Source organism: Oncorhynchus clarkii, chromosome 13, assembly GCF_045791955.1.
Source record: "Oncorhynchus clarkii lewisi isolate Uvic-CL-2024 chromosome 13, UVic_Ocla_1.0, whole genome shotgun sequence".
Lineage (NCBI taxonomy): Eukaryota > Metazoa > Chordata > Actinopteri > Salmoniformes > Salmonidae > Oncorhynchus > Oncorhynchus clarkii.
The window spans coordinates 1,611,570-1,629,958 of record NC_092159.1 but is presented as its reverse complement, the minus strand read 5'-3'; the positions used below and the strand labels follow the sequence as shown (position 1 = coordinate 1,629,958).

Genomic DNA, 18,389 nt, shown 5'->3' with positions numbered 1-18,389 from the left:
TACTATTACTACTATTATATCTATTATAACTATTACTACTATTATATCTATTATAACTATTACTACTATTATATCTATTATAACTATTACTACTATTATATCTATTATAACTATTACTACTATTATAACTATTATAACTATTACTACTATTACTATTATTATATCTATTATAACTATTACTACTATTATATCTATTATAACTATTACTACTATTATATCTATTATAACTATTACTACTATTATATCTATTATAACTATTACTATTATTACTACTATTACTACTATTATAACTATTATAACTATTACTACTATTACTACTATTATAACTATTACTACTATTATATCTATTATAACTATTACTATTATTATATCTATTATAACTATTACTACTATTATTTATATTATAACTATTACTATTATTATATCTATTATAACTATTACTACTATTACTACTATTATATCTATTATAACTATTACTACTATTATATCTATTATAACTATTACTACTATTATATCTATTATAACTATTACTACTATTATATCTATTATAACTATTACTACTATTATAACTATTATAACTATTACTACTATTACTATTATTATATCTATTATAACTATTACTACTATTATATCTATTATAACTATTACTACTATTATATCTATTATAACTATTACTACTATTATATCTATTATAACTATTACTATTATTACTACTATTACTACTATTATAACTATTATAACTATTACTACTATTATATCTATTATAACTATTACTACTATTACTACTATTATAACTATTACTACTATTATATCTATTATAACTATTACTATTATTATATCTATTATAACTATTACTACTATTATTTATATTATAACTATTACTACTATTATATCTATTATAACTATTACTACTATTATAACTATTATAACTATTACTACTATTATATCTATTATAACTATTACTACTATTACTACTATTACTACTATTATAACTATTATAACTATTACTACTATTATATCTATTATAACTATTACTACTATTACTACTATTATAACTATTACTACTATTACTACTATTATAACTATTACTACTATTACTACTATTATATCTATTATAACTATTACTACTATTACTAGTATTATAACTATTACTACTATTACTACTATTACTACTATTATAACTATTACTACTATTACTACTATTACTACTATTATAACTATTATAACTATTACTACTATTATATCTATTATAACTATTACTACTATTACTACTGTTATAACTATTACTACTATTATATATATTATAACTATTACTATTATTATATCTATTATAACTATTACTACTATTATATCTATTATAACTATTACTACTATTATATCTATTATAACTATTACTACTATTATAACTATTATAACTATTACTACTATTATATCTATTATAACTATTACTACTATTACTACTATTACTACTATTATAACTATTATAACTATTACTACTATTATATCTATTATAACTATTACTACTATTACTACTATTATAACTATTACTACTATTACTACTATTATAACTATTACTACTATTACTACTATTATATCTATTATAACTATTACTACTATTACTAGTATTATAACTATTACTACTATTACTACTATTACTACTATTATAACTATTACTACTATTATAACTGTTACTACTATTACTACTATTACTACTATTACTACTATTATAACTACTACTACTATCCGGCTAGCTGGCTCTATTCCAGGAGCTGTACATGTTGGGTTATATTATATAACTATCCAGCTAGCTGGCTCTATTCCAGGAGCTGTACATGTTGGGTTATATTATATAACTATCCAGCTAGCTGGCTCTATTCCAGGAGCTGTACATGTTGGGTTATATTATATAACTATCCAGCTAGCTGGCTCTATTCCAGGAGCTGTACATGTTGGGTTATATTATATAACTATCCAGCTAGCTGGCTCTATTCCAGGAGCTGTACATGTTGGGTTATATTATATAACTATCCAGCTAGCTGGCTCTATTCCAGGAGCTGTACATGTTGGGTTATATTATATAACTATCCAGCTAGCTGGCTCTATTCCAGGACCTGTACATGTTGGGTTATATTATATAACTATCCAGCTAGCAGGCTCTATTCCAGGACCTGTACATGTTGGGTTATATTATATAACTATCCAGCTAGCTGGCTCTATTCCAGGAGCTGTACATGTTGGGTTATATTATATAACTATCCAGCTAGCTGGCTCTATTCCAGGAGCTGTACATGTTGGGTTATATTATATAACTATCCGGCTAGCTGGCTCTATTCCAGGAGCTGTACATGTTGGGTTATATTATATAACTATCCGGCTAGCTGGCTCTATTCCAGGAGCTGTACATGTTGGGTTATATTATATAACTATCCAGCTAGCTGGCTCTATTCCAGGAGCTGTACATGTTGGGTTATATTATATAACTATCCAGCTAGCTGGCTCTATTCCAGGAGCTGTACATGTTGGGTTATATTATATAACTATCCAGCTAGCTGGCTCTATTCCAGGAGCTGTACATGTTGGGTTATATTATATAACTATCCAGCTAGCTGGCTCTATTCCAGGAGCTGTACATGTTGGGTTATATTATATAACTATCCAGCTAGCTGGCTCTATTCCAGGAGCTGTACATGTTGGGTTATATTATATAACTATCCAGCTAGCTGGCTCTATTCCAGGAGCTGTACATGTTGGGTTATATTATATAACTATCCAGCTAGCTGGCTCTATTCCAGGAGCTGTACATGTTGGGTTATATTATATAACTATCCAGCTAGCTGGCTCTATTCCAGGAGCTGTACATGTTGGGTTATATTATATAACTATCCAGCTAGCTGGCTCTATTCCAGGAGCTGTACATGTTGGGTTATATTATATAACTATCCAGCTAGCTGGCTCTATTCCAGGAGCTGTACATGTTGGGTTATATTATATAACTATCCGGCTAGCTGGCTCTATTCCAGGAGCTGTACATGTTGGGTTATATTATATAACTATCCGGCTAGCTGGCTCTATTCCAGGAGCTGTACATGTTGGGTTATATTATATAACTATCCAGCTAGCTGGCTCTATTCCAGGAGCTGTACATGTTGGGTTATATTATATAACTATCCGGCTAGCTGGCTCTATTCCAGGAGCTGTACATGTTGGGTTATATTATATAACTATCCAGCTAGCTGGCTCTATTCCAGGAGCTGTACATGTTGGGTTATATTATATAACTATCCAGCTAGCTGGCTCTATTCCAGGAGCTGTACATGTTGGGTTATATTATATAACTATCCGGCTAGCTGGCTCTATTCCAGGAGCTGTACATGTTGGGTTATATTATATAACTATCCGGCTAGCTGGCTCTATTCCAGGAGCTGTACATGTTGGGTTATATTATATAACTATCCAGCTAGCTGGCTCTATTCCAGGAGCTGTACATGTTGGGTTATATTATATAACTATCCAGCTAGCTGGCTCTATTCCAGGAGCTGTACATGTTGGGTTATATTATATAACTATCCAGCTAGCTGGCTCTATTCCAGGAGCTGTACATGTTGGGTTATATTATATAACTATCCAGCTAGCTGGCTCTATTCCAGGAGCTGTACATGTTGGGTTATATTATATAACTATCCAGCTAGCTGGCTCTATTCCAGGAGCTGTACATGTTGGGTTATATTATATAACTATCCAGCTAGCTGGCTCTATTCCAGGAGCTGTACATGTTGGGTTATATTATATAACTATCCAGCTAGCTGGCTCTATTCCAGGAGCTGTACATGTTGGGTTATATTATATAACTATCCAGCTAGCTGGCTCTATTCCAGGAGCTGTACATGTTGGGTTATATTATATAACTATCCAGCTAGCTGGCTCTATTCCAGGAGCTGTACATGTTGGGTTATATTATATAACTATCCAGCTAGCTGGCTCTATTCCAGGAGCTGTACATGTTGGGTTATATTATATAACTATCCAGCTAGCTGGCTCTATTCCAGGAGCTGTACATGTTGGGTTATATTATATAACTATCCAGCTAGCTGGCTCTATTCCAGGAGCTGTACATGTTGGGTTATATTATATAACTATCCAGCTAGCTGGCTCTATTCCAGGAGCTGTACATGTTGGGTTATATTATATAACTATCCGGCTAGCTGGCTCTATTCCAGGAGCTGTACATGTTGGGTTATATTATATAACTATCCGGCTAGCTGGCTCTATTCCAGGAGCTGTACATGTTGGGTTATATTATATAACTATCCGGCTAGCTGGCTCTATTCCAGGAGCTGTACATGTTGGGTTATATTATATAACTATCCGGCTAGCTGGCTCTATTCCAGGAGCTGTACATGTTGGGTTATATTATATAACTATCCAGCTAGCTGGCTCTATTCCAGGAGCTGTACATGTTGGGTTATATTATATAACTATCCAGCTAGCTGGCTCTATTCCAGGAGCTGTACATGTTGGGTTATATTATATAACTATCCAGCTAGCTGGCTCTATTCCAGGAGCTGTACATGTTGGGTTATATTATATAACTATCCAGCTAGCTGGCTCTATTCCAGGAGCTGTACATGTTGGGTTATATTATATAACTATCCAGCTAGCTGGCTCTATTCCAGGAGCTGTACATGTTGGGTTATATTATATAACTATCCAGCTAGCTGGCTCTATTCCAGGAGCTGTACATGTTGGGTTATATTATATAACTATCCAGCTAGCTGGCTCTATTCCAGGAGCTGTACATGTTGGGTTATATTATATAACTATCCAGCTAGCTGGCTCTATTCCAGGAGCTGTACATGTTGGGTTATATTATATAACTATCCAGCTAGCTGGCTCTATTCCAGGAGCTGTACATGTTGGGTTATATTATATAACTATCCGGCTAGCTGGCTCTATTCCAGGAGCTGTACATGTTGGGTTATATTATATAACTATCCGGCTAGCTGGCTCTATTCCAGGAGCTGTACATGTTGGGTTATATTATATAACTATCCAGCTAGCTGGCTCTATTCCAGGAGCTGTACATGTTGGGTTATATTATATAACTATCCGGCTAGCTGGCTCTATTCCAGGAGCTGTACATGTTGGGTTATATTATATAACTATCCAGCTAGCTGGCTCTATTCCAGGAGCTGTACATGTTGGGTTATATTATATAACTATCCAGCTAGCTGGCTCTATTCCAGGAGCTGTACATGTTGGGTTATATTATATAACTATCCAGCTAGCTGGCTCTATTCCAGGAGCTGTACATGTTGGGTTATATTATATAACTATCCAGCTAGCTGGCTCTATTCCAGGAGCTGTACATGTTGGGTTATATTATATAACTATCCGGCTAGCTGGCTCTATTCCAGGAGCTGTACATGTTGGGTTATATTATATAACTATCCGGCTAGCTGGCTCTATTCCAGGAGCTGTACATGTTGGGTTATATTATATAACTATCCGGCTAGCTGGCTCTATTCCAGGAGCTGTACATGTTGGGTTATATTATATAACTATCCAGCTAGCTGGCTCTATTCCAGGAGCTGTACATGTTGGGTTATATTATATAAATATCCAGCTAGCTGTCTCTATTCCAGGAGCTGTACATGTTGGGTTATATTATATAACTATCCAGCTAGCTGGCTCTATTCCAGGAGCTGTACATGTTGGGTTATATTATATAACTATCCAGCTAGCTGGCTCTATTCCAGGAGCTGTACATGTTGGGTTATATTATATAACTATCCAGCTAGCTGGCTCTATTCCAGGAGCTGTACATGTTGGGTTATATTATGTTAATTACATCCATTATAATTATTAAAACATTTTCCAACTAATTCACTGGGGTATTGCTATTAATGACTGTGTCTGAGGCTTAAATATTATTATATTAATCAAAGACTATATATTATTATTATATTATTATATTATTATATTACTATTATTATATTAATCAAAGCCTATATATATTAAATATATATATATATATATATATATATATATTCTGTTATATATTGTTATTATATTAATCAAACCCTATATATATATTCTGTTATATATTGTTATTATATTAATCAAACCCTATATATATATTCTGTTATATATTGTTATTATTATTGAATGTAATTATGGAATGTGTCTGATTTTGATTGTTAAATATTATTATATTAATCAAAGCCTATATATATATATATATATATATTGTGTTATATATTGTTATTATATTGAATGTAATCATGGAATATGTCTGATTTAATTGTTAAATGTTATTAGATTTGTATATATATTATTATGCTAATTGAAACCGATGTGTCCCCTGTACTAATCAGTTGGGGGGTGCAGACGAGCCGAAGCGTTACTACTCCACCCTGCCGGGACCTCTGAGGACGAGGGGGAGTCAAGGGGGGGCCACGACCAGGAGGAAGGAGGGAGAGGGGGGAGGAGCGGGGGGAGGAGGGGTGAGACATTCCCTGTACCAGTCCCCTCACCTGTTGCTGCTGCAGGGATACAACAGACAGGTACCAACTACACTACCTGACTGATGCATGCTGGGATATATGATACAGACAGACAGACAGACAGACAGGTACCAACTACACTACCTGACTGATGCATGCTGGGATATATGATACAGACAGGTACCAACTACACTACCTGACTGATGCATGCTGGGATATATGATACAGACAGACAGACCCAACTACACTACCTGACTGATGCATGTTGGGATATATGATACAGACAGACAGACAGACAGGACTGCCTGGTGTACCTGTTGAACAGAGAGCAGCACACTGTGTATATATTGTGCTATATATTCCAGGACTGCCTGGTGTACCTGTTGAACAGAGAGCAGCACACTGTGGGTCAGGAGACCCCGTCAGCCCGTCCAAACATCTGCCTGTCCTCTCCTGACATCCTGCCACTCCACTGTCGCCTCCACCGGGTCCCTGCCCCCCGTCGCCATGGCAGCACCCCCAACAACAACAACAACCCCTCAGCAGCCGCCGCCGCAGTCACCGGGGACGACCGCTCCTGCGTTGCCGTGGAGCCCATCCCCCACGCGACGGTCCTGGTCAACTTCTCCCGGTGCGAGCAATCCACCCAGCTCCGCCACGGCGACCTCCTGTCGTTCGGAGCCCACTACATCTTCCTGTATAAGGACCCAACGGGTGCCAAACCCCTCCCCGCCCAGACGCTGGCACGCCTCCGAACCCTGGGGCAGCTGTACGAGGCTGGGGGAGGGGGGGTGGAGACGGAAGGTGGGACGGAGGGGGGGGGGACCTGTAAGACGTGTGGCTCGTTGTTAAAGGACAGGGGGGCGTTGTCCTCCCAAACCGGCCCCCCCGCCAGGCGCAGTTTCAAACCGCACCTGGTGAAACCCCAAGGCGGAGGAGCGGGGGGGACAGGTGTCGTAACGACGATCTTGGCGGGACAGAACCAGAAGAGACGCCTACAGCTGGACTTTGAACAGGTAAATAAAGGAATCAGTGAATGTATTTATCCTGTGATGTCACTTTGGAAGTCCAGGAATAGTTGCCCCAATGTTTATTCAGTTGAGTTTAACTGAACTGAATCGTTTAATTCCGTCAGGCCCACGAGGACGCCCTGGTGAGCAGGATCATGTCTCTGATCGAGCCGGGCGGAGACGACCACAAGTTAGCCCCTGCCTACCTGCTGTGTCTCTGCATACAGCACTCTGCTTCCGCCTTCCCACCAGGCTGCTTCGGCAAATTGCTGCTGAAGATAGTACGATGCATACAGACCGTCTCCTGGGTGAGAGGGAGGGGCCTAGAGGGAGAGGGAGGGGTTTGGAAGGGGTAGGAGGGGCCTATAAGGGAGAGGGAGGGGCCTAGACGGAGAGGGAGGGGTTTGGAAGGGGTAGGAGAGGGAGGGGCCTAGACGGAGGTGGAGGGGTTTGGAAGGGGTAGGAGGGGCCTAGAGGGAGAGGGAGGGGTGGGAGGGGTTTAGGTGGAGAGGGAGGGGTTTAGAAGGGGTAGGAGGGGTTTAGGTGGAGAGGAAGGAGGGGTTTAGGTGGAGAGGGAGGGGTTTAGGAGGGGCCTAGATGGAGAGGGAGGAGGGGTTTAGGTGGAGAGGGAGGGGTTTAGAAGGGGTAGGAGGGGTTTAGGTGGAGAGGGAGGGGTTCAGGTGGAGAGAGGCATGTTATTACTTGTCCTGAGAAACAATAGATCAACTTTCATTAAGAAGTGATGGAAGCTACTGACTCGGATCTGTTCAACTCAGACAAAAATAACACATCTTTTGACTCATTTGGTTAATTTGTTTCAGTAATGCCCAGAGCACGTAGGACCTCCTGCCAGCGAACGATAATCTATAACCTGGACAGAATCATGACTCTGCAAGCCTCTCGTTCACCACAGGGGGCTTATTGGAGCTGTCTTTTATGACTGAGCTCCAAACATTGTGCGTTTGTGATTGCAAGGCACACAAATACGATTATTTATTGATACCTTTGAAACGAAGTCTCGTTGTGAACGACTCTTGGCGGAATGCTTGACTGCCGCCAGTGTGATTAGGACCTTCGCCAACTGCGGTATTAAATTATTATTTATTTAAACTAGGCAAGTCAGTTATGAACAAATTGTTATTTACAATGACGGCCTACCCCGGCCAAACCCGGACGATACTTGGCCAATTGTGCGCCGCCCTATGGCTCTCCCAATCACGGCCGTCTGTGATACAGCCTGGAATTGAACCAGGGACTGTAGTGATGCCTCTTGCACTGAGATGCAGTGCCTTAGACCACTGCTCCACCCGGGAGACAAAGGCTTAGAGTTTGAGTTTGTTGAGCAGAGGCTGTGTATGTTTTGGTTCTCCACCAAAGCTGCGTCCATCGTAACATTCAATAATCCATTAATTGCATTCATTTTTTTGCGCCATGCGATCAATGATCAGTTGTAAACATCTTTTTCTTCTCTATGCTGCCTGCCGCAGCATGTATTTCCCCTCATGACAGACTGTTGGTGGTCGGAGCACGTCTCTGAGTCTCTGAGTCTCTGGAGTGTCTGAGTCTCTGGAGTGTCTGAGTCTCTGGAGTGTCTGAGTCTCTGAGTCTCTGGAGTGTCTGAGTCTCTGGAGTGTCTGAGTCTCTGGAGTGTCTGAGTCTCTGGAGTGTCTGGAGTGTCTGCGTCTCTGGAGTGTCTGAGTCTCTGAGTCTCTGAGTCTCTGGAGTGTCTGAGTCTCTGGAGTGTCTGAGTCTCTGAGTCTCTGGAGTGTCTGAGTCTCTGAGTCTCTGGAGTGTCTGAGTCTCTGGAGTCTCTGGAGTGTCTGAGTCTCTGGAGTCTCTGGAGTGTCTGAGTCTCTGGAGTCTCTGGAGTGTCTGAGTCTCTGGAGTCTCTGGAGTGTCTGAGTCTCTGGAGTGTCTGAGTCTCTGGAGTCTCTGGAGTGTCTGAGTCTCTGGAGTCTCTGGAGTGTCTGAGTCTCTGGAGTCTCTGGAGTGTCTGAGTCTCTGGAGTCTCTGGAGTGTCTGAGTCTCTGGAGTCTCTGGAGTGTCTGAGTCTCTGGAGTCTCTGGAGTGTCTGAGTCTCTGGAGTGTCTGAGTCTCTGGAGTCTCTGGAGTCTCTGGAGTGTCTGGAGTGTCTGAGTCTCTGGAGTGTTTGAGTCTCTGAGTCTCTGGAGTCTCTGGAGTCTCTGGAGTCTCTGGAGTGTTTGAGTCTCTGAGTCTCTGGAGTGTCTGAGTCTCTGAGTCTCTGGAGTGTCTGAGTCTCTGAGTCTCCGGAGTGTCTGAGTCTCTGGAGTGTCTGAGTCTCTGGAGTCTCTGGAGTGTTTGAGTCTCTGGAGCCTCTGGAGTGTCTGAGTCTCTGGAGTGTCTGAGTTTCTGGAGTGTCTGAGTCTCTGGAGTGTCTGAGTCTCTGGAGTCTCTGGAGTGTTTGAGTCTCTGAGTCTCTGGAGTGTCTGAGTCTCTGGAGTCTCTGGAGTCTCTGGAGTGTCTGGAGTGTCTGAGTCTCTGGAGTGTTTGAGTCTCTGAGTCTCTGGAGTCTCTGGAGTCTCTGGAGTCTCTGGAGTGTTTGAGTTTCTGAGTCTCTGGAGTGTCTGAGTCTCTGAGTCTCTGGAGTGTCTGAGTCTCTGGAGTGTCTGAGTCTCTGGAGTGTCTGAGTCTCTGGAGTCTCTGGAGTGTTTGAGTCTCTGGAGCCTCTGGAGTGTCTGAGTCTCTGGAGTGTCTGAGTTTCTGGAGTGTCTGAGTCTCTGAGTCTCTGGAGTGTCTGAGTGTCTGAGTCTCTGGAGTGTCTGAGTCTCTGGAGTCTCTGGAGTGTTTGAGTCTCTGGAGCCTCTGGAGTGTCTGAGTCTCTGGAGTGTCTGAGTCTCTGGAGTCTCTGGAGTGTCTGAGTCTCTGGAGTGTCTGAGTCTCTGGAGTGTCTGAGTCTCTGGAGCCTCTGGAGTGTCTGAGTCTCTGGAGCCTCTGGAGTGTCTGAGTCTCTGGAGCCTCTGGAGTGTCTGAGTCTCTGGAGTGTCTGAGTCTCTGGAGTGTCTGAGTCTCTGGAGTGTCTGAGTCTCTGAGTCTCTGGAGTGTCTGAGTGTCTGAGTCTCTGGAGTGTCTGAGTTTCTGGAGTCTCTGGAGTGTTTAAGTCTCTGGAGCCTCTGGAGTGTCTGAGTCTCTGGAGTGTCTGAGTCTCTGGAGTCTCTGGAGTGTCTGAGTCTCTGGAGTGTCTGAGTCTCTGGAGTGTCTGAGTCTCTGGAGTCTCTGGAGTGTCTGAGTCTCTGGAGTGTCTGAGTCTCTGGAGTCTCTGGAGTCTCTGGAGTGTCTGAGTCTCTGGAGTCTCTGGAGTGTCTGAGTCTCTTAGTCTCTGGAGTCTCTGGAGTCTCTGGAGTCTCTGGAGTGTCTGAGTCTCTGGAGTGTCTGAGTCTCTGGAGTCTCTGAGTCTCTGGAGTGTCTTAGTCTCTGAAGTCTCTGGAGTGTCTGAGTCTCTGGAGTCTCTGGAGTCTCTGGAGTCTCTGGAGTGTTTGAGTTTCTGAGTCTCTGGAGTGTCTGAGTCTCTGAGTCTCTGGAGTGTCTGAGTCTCTGGAGTGTCTGAGTCTCTGGAGTGTCTGAGTCTCTGGAGTCTCTGGAGTGTTTGAGTCTCTGGAGCCTCTGGAGTGTCTGAGTCTCTGGAGTGTCTGAGTTTCTGGAGTGTCTGAGTCTCTGAGTCTCTGGAGTGTCTGAGTGTCTGAGTCTCTGGAGTGTCTGAGTCTCTGGAGTCTCTGGAGTGTTTGAGTCTCTGGAGCCTCTGGAGTGTCTGAGTCTCTGGAGTGTCTGAGTCTCTGGAGTCTCTGGAGTGTCTGAGTCTCTGGAGTGTCTGAGTCTCTGGAGTGTCTGAGTCTCTGGAGTGTCTGAGTCTCTGGAGCCTCTGGAGTGTCTGAGTCTCTGGAGCCTCTGGAGTGTCTGAGTCTCTGGAGCCTCTGGAGTGTCTGAGTCTCTGGAGTGTCTGAGTCTCTGGAGTGTCTGAGTCTCTGGAGTGTCTGAGTCTCTGGAGTGTCTGAGTCTCTGAGTCTCTGGAGTGTCTGAGTGTCTGAGTCTCTGGAGTGTCTGAGTTTCTGGAGTCTCTGGAGTGTTTAAGTCTCTGGAGCCTCTGGAGTGTCTGAGTCTCTGGAGTGTCTGAGTCTCTGGAGTCTCTGGAGTGTCTGAGTCTCTGGAGTGTCTGAGTCTCTGGAGTGTCTGAGTCTCTGGAGTCTCTGGAGTGTCTGAGTCTCTGGAGTGTCTGAGTCTCTGGAGTCTCTGGAGTCTCTGGAGTGTCTGAGTCTCTGAGTCTCTGGAGTCTCTGGAGTGTCTGAGTCTCTGGAGTCTCTGGAGTGTCTGAGTATCTTAGTCTCTGGAGTCTCTGGAGTCTCTGGAGTCTCTGGAGTGTCTGAGTCTCTGGAGTGTCTGAGTCTCTGGAGTCTCTGAGTCTCTGGAGTGTCTGAGTCTCTGAAGTCTCTGGAGTGTCTGAGTCTCTGGAGTCTCTGGAGTCTCTGGAGTCTCTGGAGTCTCTGAGTCTCTGGAGTCTCTGGAGCCTCTGGAGTCTCTGGAGTCTCTGGAGTGTCTGAGTCTCTGGAGTCTCTGGAGTGTCTGAGTCTCTGGAGTCTCTGGAGTGTTTGAGTCTCTGGAGCCTCTGGAGTCTCTGGAGTCTCTGGAGTGTCTGAGTCTCTGGAGTCTCTGGAGTGTCTGAGTCTCTGGAGTCTCTGGAGTCTCTGAGTCTCTGAGTCTCTGGAGTCTCTGGAGCCTCTGGAGTCTCTGAGTCTGGAGTGTCTGAGTCTCTGGAGTCCCTGAGTATCTGGAGTCTCTGGAGTCTCTGAGTCTCTGGAGCCTCTGGAGTCTCTGAGTCTGGTGTCTCTGAGTCTCTGGAGTCTCTGAGTCTCTGAGTCTCTGGAGTCTCTGGAGTCTCTGAGTCTCTGGAGTCTCTGGAGCCTCTGGAGTCTCTGGAGTCTCTGGAGTGCCTGAGTCTCTGGAGTCTCTGGAGTGTCTGAGTCTCTGGAGTCTCTGGAGTGTTTGAGTCTCTGGAGCCTCTGGAGTCTCTGGAGTCTCTGGAGTGTCTGAGTCTCTGGAGTCTCTGGAGTGTCTGAGTCTCTGGAGTCTCTGGAGTCTCTGAGTCTCTGAGTCTCTGGAGTCTCTGGAGCCTCTGGAGTCTCTGAGTCTGGAGTGTCTGAGTCTCTGGAGTCCCTGAGTATCTGGAGTCTCTGGAGTCTCTGAGTCTCTGGAGCCTCTGGAGTCTCTGAGTCTGGTGTCTCTGAGTCTCTGGAGTCTCTGAGTCTCTGAGTCTCTGGAGTCTCTGGAGCCTCTGGAGTCTCTGAGTCTGGAGTCTCTGAGTCTCTGAGTCTCTGGAGTCTCTGAGTCTCTGGAGCCTCTGAGCCGGAGGAGCGCGTATTAATCCTGCTGCTGAAGAATTCATTGCTGCCGTCAGGTCAAACAAACGACTAAAATGAACGAGCCACTCGAAAAAAACGAATCGTGACTCTGGAGTCGGTGAAAACTAATCATGACTCTGGAGTCAGTAAAACGAATCATGACTCTGGAGTCGGTCAAATGAATCATGACTCTGGAGTCGTTTAAAAGAGTAAATCTAAAAGCTCTAGTCGTTGACGAAGTGCACATCACTAATAATAAGGCCTTTGTTTGACGGTTTAAGATCATTATTCTGGTTGATTTGCTGAGGGGAATTTATCAGATTACATGATCTGAATGGTTTCAAATCTTAGCTGATGCTGAACTTGTGGTATACCTTCAACTTCTTATCCACATGAGGGTTTAGACAGAGTAGAGGTTAGGGTTAGTCAGAGAGAGGGTTGGGGTTCAGGGGTTAGACAGAGAGAGGGTTAGGGTTCAGGGGTTAGACAGAGAGAGGGTTAGGGTTCAGAGGTTAGACAGAGAGAGGGTGTGTTATAGTCACCTACAGTGTCTCTGAGCGAGCAATAGCCTTCTCTCCTGTGTTATAGTCACCTACAGTGTTAGTGAGCTAGCAGCTAGCAGCAGCCTTCTCTCCTGTGTTATAGTCACCTACAGTGTTAGTGAGCTAGCAGCAGCCTTCTCTCCTGTGTTATAGTCACCTACAGTGTTAGTGAGCTAGCAGCTAGCAGCAGCCTTCTCTCCTGTGTTATAGTCACCTACAGTGTTAGTGAGCTATCAGCTAGCAGCAGCCTTCTCTCCTGTGTTATAGTCATCTACAGTGTTAGTGAGCTAGCAGCTAGCAGCAGCCTTCTCTCCTGTGTTATAGTCACCTACAGTGTTAGTGAGCTAGCAGCTAGCAGCAGCCTTCTCTCCTGTGTTATAGTCATCTACAGTGTTAGTGAGCTAGCAGCTAGCAGCAGCCTTCTCTCCTGTGTTATAGTCACCTACAGTGTTAGTGAGCTAGCAGCAGCCTTCTCTCCTGTGTTATAGTCACCTACAGTGTTAGTGAGCTAGCAGCAGCCTTCTCTCCTGTGTTATAGTCACCTACAGTGTTAGTGAGCTAGCAGCTAGCAGCAGCCTTCTCTCCTGTGTTATAGTCACCTACAGTGTTATTGAGCTAGCAGCAGTCTTCTCTCCTGTGTTATAGTCACCTACAGTGTTAGTGAGCTAGCAGCTAGCAGCAGCCTTCTCTCCTGTGTTATAGTCACCTACAGTGTTATTGAGCTAGCAGCAGTCTTCTCTCCTGTGTTATAGTCATCTACAGTGTTAGTGAGCTAGCAGCTAGCAGCAGCCTTCTCTCCTGTGTTATAGTCACCTACAGTGTTATTGAGCTAGCAGCAGTCTTCTCTCCTGTGTTATAGTCATCTACAGTGTTAGTGAGCTAGCAGCAGTCTTCTCTCCTGTGTTATAGTCACCTACAGTGTTAGTGAGCTAGCAGCTAGCAGCAGCCTTCTCTCCTGTGTTATAGTCACCTACAGTGTTATTGAGCTAGCAGCAGTCTTCTCTCCTGTGTTATAGTCACCTACAGTGTTATTGAGCTAGCAGCAGTCTTCTCTCCTGTGTTATAGTCATCTACAGTGTTAGTGAGCTAGCAGCAGCCTTCTCTCCTGTGTTATAGTCACCAACAGTGTTAGTGAGCTAGCAGCTAGCAGCAGCCTTCTCTCCTGTGTTATAGTCATCTACAGTGTTAGTGAGCTAGCAGCAGTCTTCTCTCCTGTGTTATAGTCACCTACAGTGTTAGTGAGCTAGCAGCTAGCAGCAGCCTTCTCTCCTGTGTTATAGTCACCTACAGTGTTAGTGAGCTAGCAGCAGCCTTCTCTCTTGTGTTATAGTCACCTACAGTGTTAGTGAGCTAGCAGCAGCCTTCTCTCCTGTGTTATAGTCACCTACAGTGTTAGTGAGCTAACAGCTAGCAGCAGCCTTCTCTCCTGTGTTATAGTCACCTACAGTGTTAGTGAGCTAGCAGCAGCCTTCTCTCTTGTGTTATAGTCACCTACAGTGTTAGTGAGCTAGCAGCAGTCTTCTCTCCTGTGTTATAGTCACCTACAGTGTTAGTGAGCTAGCAGCTAGCAGCAGCCTTCTTTCCTGTGTTATAGTCATCTACAGTGTTAGTGAGCTAGCAGCAGTCTTCTCTCCTGTGTTATAGTCATCTACAGTGTTAGTGAGCTATCAGCTAGCAGCAGCCTTCTCTCCTGTGTTATAGTCACCTACAGTGTTAGTGAGCTAGCAGCTAGCAGCAGCCTTCTCTCCTGTGTTATAGTCACCTACAGTGTTAGTGAGCTAGCAGCTAGCAGCAGCCTTCTCTCTTGTGTTATAGTCACCTACAGTGTTAGTGAGCTAGCAGCAGCCTTCTCTCCTGTGTTATAGTCACCTACAGTGTTAGTGAGCTAACAGCTAGCAGCAGCCTTCTCTCCTGTGTTATAGTCACCTACAGTGTTAGTGAGCTAGCAGCAGCCTTCTCTCTTGTGTTATAGTCACCTACAGTGTTAGTGAGCTAGCAGCAGTCTTCTCTCCTGTGTTATAGTCACCTACAGTGTTAGTGAGCTAGCAGCTAGCAGCAGCCTTCTCTCCTGTGTTATAGTCATCTACAGTGTTAGTGAGCTAGCAGCAGTCTTCTCTCCTGTGTTATAGTCATCTACAGTGTTAGTGAGCTATCAGCTAGCAGCAGCCTTCTCTCCTGTGTTATAGTCACCTACAGTGTTAGTGAGCTAGCAGCTAGCAGCAGCCTTCTCTCCTGTGTTATAGTCACCTACAGTGTTATTGAGCTAGCAGCAGTCTTCTCTCCTGTGTTATAGTCACCTACAGTGTTATTGAGCTAGCAGCAGCCTTCTCTCCTGTGTTATAGTCACCTACAGTGTTATTGAGCTAGCAGCAGCCTTCTCTCCTGTGTTATAGTCACCTACAGTGTTATTGAGCTAGCAGCAGCCTTCTCTCCTGTGTTATAGTCACCTACATTGTTATTGAGCTAGCAGCAGCCTTCTCTCCTGTGTTATAGTCACCTACAGTGTTAGTGAGCTATCAGCTAGCAGCAGTCTTCTCTCCTGTGTTATAGTCACCTACAGTGTTAGTGAGCTAACAGCTAGCAGCAGCCTTCTCTCCTGTGTTATAGTCACCTACAGTGTTAGTGAGCTAACAGCAGCCTTCTCTCCTGTGTTATAGTCAACTAGGGAATAGGTCCCTGGTCTAAAAATAGTGCACTATATAGGGAATAGGGTTCATTTGGGGTGCACCCTAAGTCTATTGTAGTCAGGTAAACGAATGATGTCGTGGTTTAATGATTGTTGAGGTCTTTTGTCCGATTAGCCAGCTGATTAATTATGCAGATCTCATTGAGAGGTCAGAGAAAACAGAACAATCACTCAATGTCAATTTAAAATGTCTTCCTTCCCGGACACCTTTAATGAGGCTTTGATATCGTCGATGCCTAAAAAAGGAGAGAGAGAACCTAGGAATTTTAGAGCTATCAACCTTCTTAATGTGGATTCTTACTAAGACCTATGCTTAGAGAAGGCTGATATCTGATATCATGTGTCACATGTGACCAAGTAGGATTTATTAAGAACCTCAACCAGAAAAACGTGCACATGCAATAAACAATTCTGGACAAGGACCAGAGGACATGGGACCAGAGGACATGGGGGGAACACAGGGTTAAATACACAACATGTAAGGATGTGGGAACAGAGGGTTAAATACACATGTAAGGATGGGATGGGAAGACAAGACAAAACAAATGGAAAATGAAAAGTGGATCGATGATGGCTAGAAGACCGCGTGACCGCGTGTGTGTATGCGTGTGTGTGTATGTGTGTGTGTGTGTGTGTGTGGTTATGTGTGCGTGTGTGTGTGTGTATGTGTGTGTGTGTGTGTGTGTGTGTGTGTGTGTGTGTGTGTGTTTATGTGTGTGTGTGTGTGTGTGTGTGCGTGTGTGTGTGTGTATATGTGTGTGTGTGTGTGTGTGTTTATGTGTGTGTGTGTGTATGCGTGTGTGTGTATGTGTGTGTGTGTGTGTGTGTGGTTATGTGTGCGTGTGTGTGTGTGTGTATGTGTGTGTGTGTGTGTGTGTGTATGTGTGTTTATGTGTGTGTGTGTGTGTGTGTGTTTATGTGTGTGTGTGTGTGTGTGTGTGCGTGCGTGTGTGTGTGTGTGTGTGTGTGTGTTTATGTGTGTGTGTGTGTTTATGTGTAAAGTTACAGAGAGGTAAGACAGACCTAGTTAGAGAGAGAGAGACTTTTATTTTTCTTAGAGAGAGAGAGACTTTTATTTTTCTTAGAGAGAGAGAGAACATAAGATCCACCTGTTAAATCATTGATGAGCTTCTAATTGCAGCGTGTGTGTTCCAGGAGAAGACAAAGGAATTGGCACAGAAGCAAGCTCAGCAGTGAGTATCATATTACGCCTTGTAGCACTGTGTGTGTGTGTGTGTGTGTGTGTGTGTGTGTGTGTGTGTGTGTGTGTGTGTGTGTGTGTGTGTGTGTGTGTGTGTGTGTGTGTGTGTGTGACCCCTCATTCTCCTCTCAATTCAATTCAATTATATGTTTTCATTGCAAGTGAATAAACAAATAATAAACACAAGTGAAATAAACAATAACAAATGTAAACACTCACAACCATTTAAAAAGAATAAAGACATTACAAATGTCATGATACATATATATATATACAGTGCCTTGCGAAAGTATTCGGCCCCCTTGAACTTTGCGACGTTTTGCCACATTTCAGGCTTCAAACATAAAGATATAAAACTGTAACTGGATCAACAACCAGTGGGACACAATCATGAAGTGGAACGACATTTATTGGACATTTCAAACTTTTTTAACAAATCAAAAACTGAAAAATTGGGCGTGCAAAATTATTCAGCCCCCTTTACTGATTTTGATTCTTCACAAAAAAATACAGTTTTATATCTTTATGTTTGAAGCCTGAAATGTGGCAAAAGGTCGCAAAGTTCAAGGGGGCCGAATACTTTCGCAAGGCACTGTATATATATATATATATATATATATACACAGTGTTGTAACAATGTACAAATGGTTAAAGAACACAAGGGAAAATAAATAAGCATAAATATGGGTTGTATTTACAATGGTGTTTGTCCTTCACTGGTTGCCCTTTTCTTGTGGCAGCAGGTCACCAATCTTGCTGCTGTGATGTCACACTGTGGTATTTCACCCAGTAGATATGGGAGTTTATCAAAATTGGGTTTGTTTTCAAATTCTTTGTGGGTTTGTGTAATCTGAGGGAAATATGTGTCTCTAATATGGTCATACATTGGGCAGGAGGTTAGGAAATGCAGCTCAGTTTCCACCTCATTTTGTGGGCAGTGAGCACATAGCCTGTCTTCTCTTGAGAGCCATGTCTGCCTACGGTTTTCTCAATAGCAAAGCTATGCTCTCTCTCTCTCCTCTCTTTCCTCTCACTCTCCTCTCTCCCCTCTCTCGTTTCTCCCCTCCTCTCTCTCTCCTCCCCTGTCTCTCTCCTC

General features: G+C 43.3%; 1 protein-coding gene across 1 annotated transcript in view; it reads left to right on the top strand.

Moving 5' to 3' along the window:
• The window catches only part of LOC139423706 (ras-associating and dilute domain-containing protein-like), a 98,350-nt gene that overhangs the window by 20,427 nt on the left and 59,534 nt on the right, over window positions 1–18,389 (top strand). Inside the window, exons 6-9 of the mRNA XM_071175316.1 lie at window positions 6,375–6,563; window positions 6,869–7,519; window positions 7,639–7,821; window positions 17,248–17,285. Coding sequence (XP_071031417.1) covers window positions 6,375–6,563; window positions 6,869–7,519; window positions 7,639–7,821; window positions 17,248–17,285 — 1,061 coding nt within the window. The remainder of the gene's footprint in view (window positions 1–6,374; window positions 6,564–6,868; window positions 7,520–7,638; window positions 7,822–17,247; window positions 17,286–18,389) is intronic.